This window comes from Elephantulus edwardii, unplaced genomic scaffold (genome assembly GCF_000299155.1).
Source record: "Elephantulus edwardii isolate Elephantulus edwardi_28Jun2011 unplaced genomic scaffold, EleEdw1.0 scaffold06078, whole genome shotgun sequence".
NCBI lineage: Eukaryota > Metazoa > Chordata > Mammalia > Macroscelidea > Macroscelididae > Elephantulus > Elephantulus edwardii.
Window position 1 is genome coordinate 204 of NW_006405828.1, and position 1,351 is coordinate 1,554.

The 1,351-nt window shown below is 51.9% G+C and overlaps 1 protein-coding gene across 1 annotated transcript; it reads left to right on the forward strand.

Moving 5' to 3' along the window:
- Positions 1 to 605: 605 nt before the first annotated feature.
- Positions 606 to 1,316, forward strand: LOC102852913 (anaphase-promoting complex subunit cdh1-like; the record flags this gene model as incomplete). The annotated part of the gene is made up of 3 exons (XM_006903553.1): positions 606 to 683; positions 728 to 1,016; positions 1,069 to 1,316. Coding segments are annotated over exons 1-3 (615 nt in total), but the record flags the coding sequence as incomplete, so codon positions are not given.
- Positions 1,317 to 1,351: the final 35 nt, after the last annotated feature.

Consider the following 1,351-nt stretch of genomic DNA (forward strand, 5'->3'; position numbering starts at 1 on the left):
CCTCTACCGCAGGCACCTCTTCCTCTACATCCACTACCACAGTCACAACATCACAAACTACTTCATCACCAAGCTCCACTTCAGCAACCACAGAAGCCAGCACCATGAATGTGGTGACATCTACTGCAACATCCAGACCCACTTCGACAATCACTCCTAGCACTACTGGCTCCACACGGCCTGCCAGTACACCACAGACATCCACAACCCCAGGGATTTCAACACCCACTCCTACAAGATCCGTTCCATCCTCCACGACAACCACAACCACCGCCACGACCACCCCAACCTCAAGAGCATTCACGCCTATTATCACATCCTCTTCACCCAGCACAACTTCAGAAACAGACAGCACAGAAAACGCACGGACCACCATGACACACTCTCTTGTTACTACTGTGCAGACCACTGAATCACTGACTACAAGGAACACTCAGGTCACGACTACCACCAAAACCATGCCTCCAACCACTATCACTGCAACAACGACCCCTTCTTATGCCACATCCACGGCTTCCACGCCATCAACTTCGGAAACAGTTGCTATCATGACCACTAAAATAACCACAATCACAGAAATGACCACAGCACCTTTTCTGACAAGTATGTCAGCCGTCACCTCCACGCATCCGGCCTCCACAGAGCGCACATCTACTCTGACTAGCACGTCCTCTCCTACGACTGTGCTGACATCCACGAGTAATTCCATAACCTCGCTCACCACCAGCCTGACTACAGAAACAACTACCACTGCCAGCCCTTCACCCACCAGTACTACTGGTATGGTCAACACGACTGGCATCACTCCCACACGCACTCCCACCACCTTGAGTACCCTCACAGGTACGAGTCCACCGATGTCTACTCTTACTCTCACGACACCCATTCTCTCTTCAACATCAGCCAGCACCACAAGTACCGCTGCCACTACAGAGATCACCTCCACACCCGCAACAACCACAACCACAATGCAGACCACCACTGCAGCCACCTCTTCCTCTACGTCTACTGCCACAGTCACAACATCACAAACTGCGTCATCACCAAGCTCCACTTCAGCAACCACAGATGCCAGCACCACGAATTTGGTGACATCTATTGCAACCTCCAGACCAACTTCTACAATCACTCCTACCACCACGAATGCCACGCCATATGCCACTACAAGACATACGTCCACACACCAAGGGACTTCAACACCCACTCCTACACGCACCGTCCCTTCCTCTACAAGAACCACTGCCACGACCAGCAGCAGCTCAACAGCCTCCATGCCTGCTATCACATCCTCTTCACTCAGCACAACTTCAGAAACAGTCAGCACAGAAAACACATCGACCATGTTGACTCC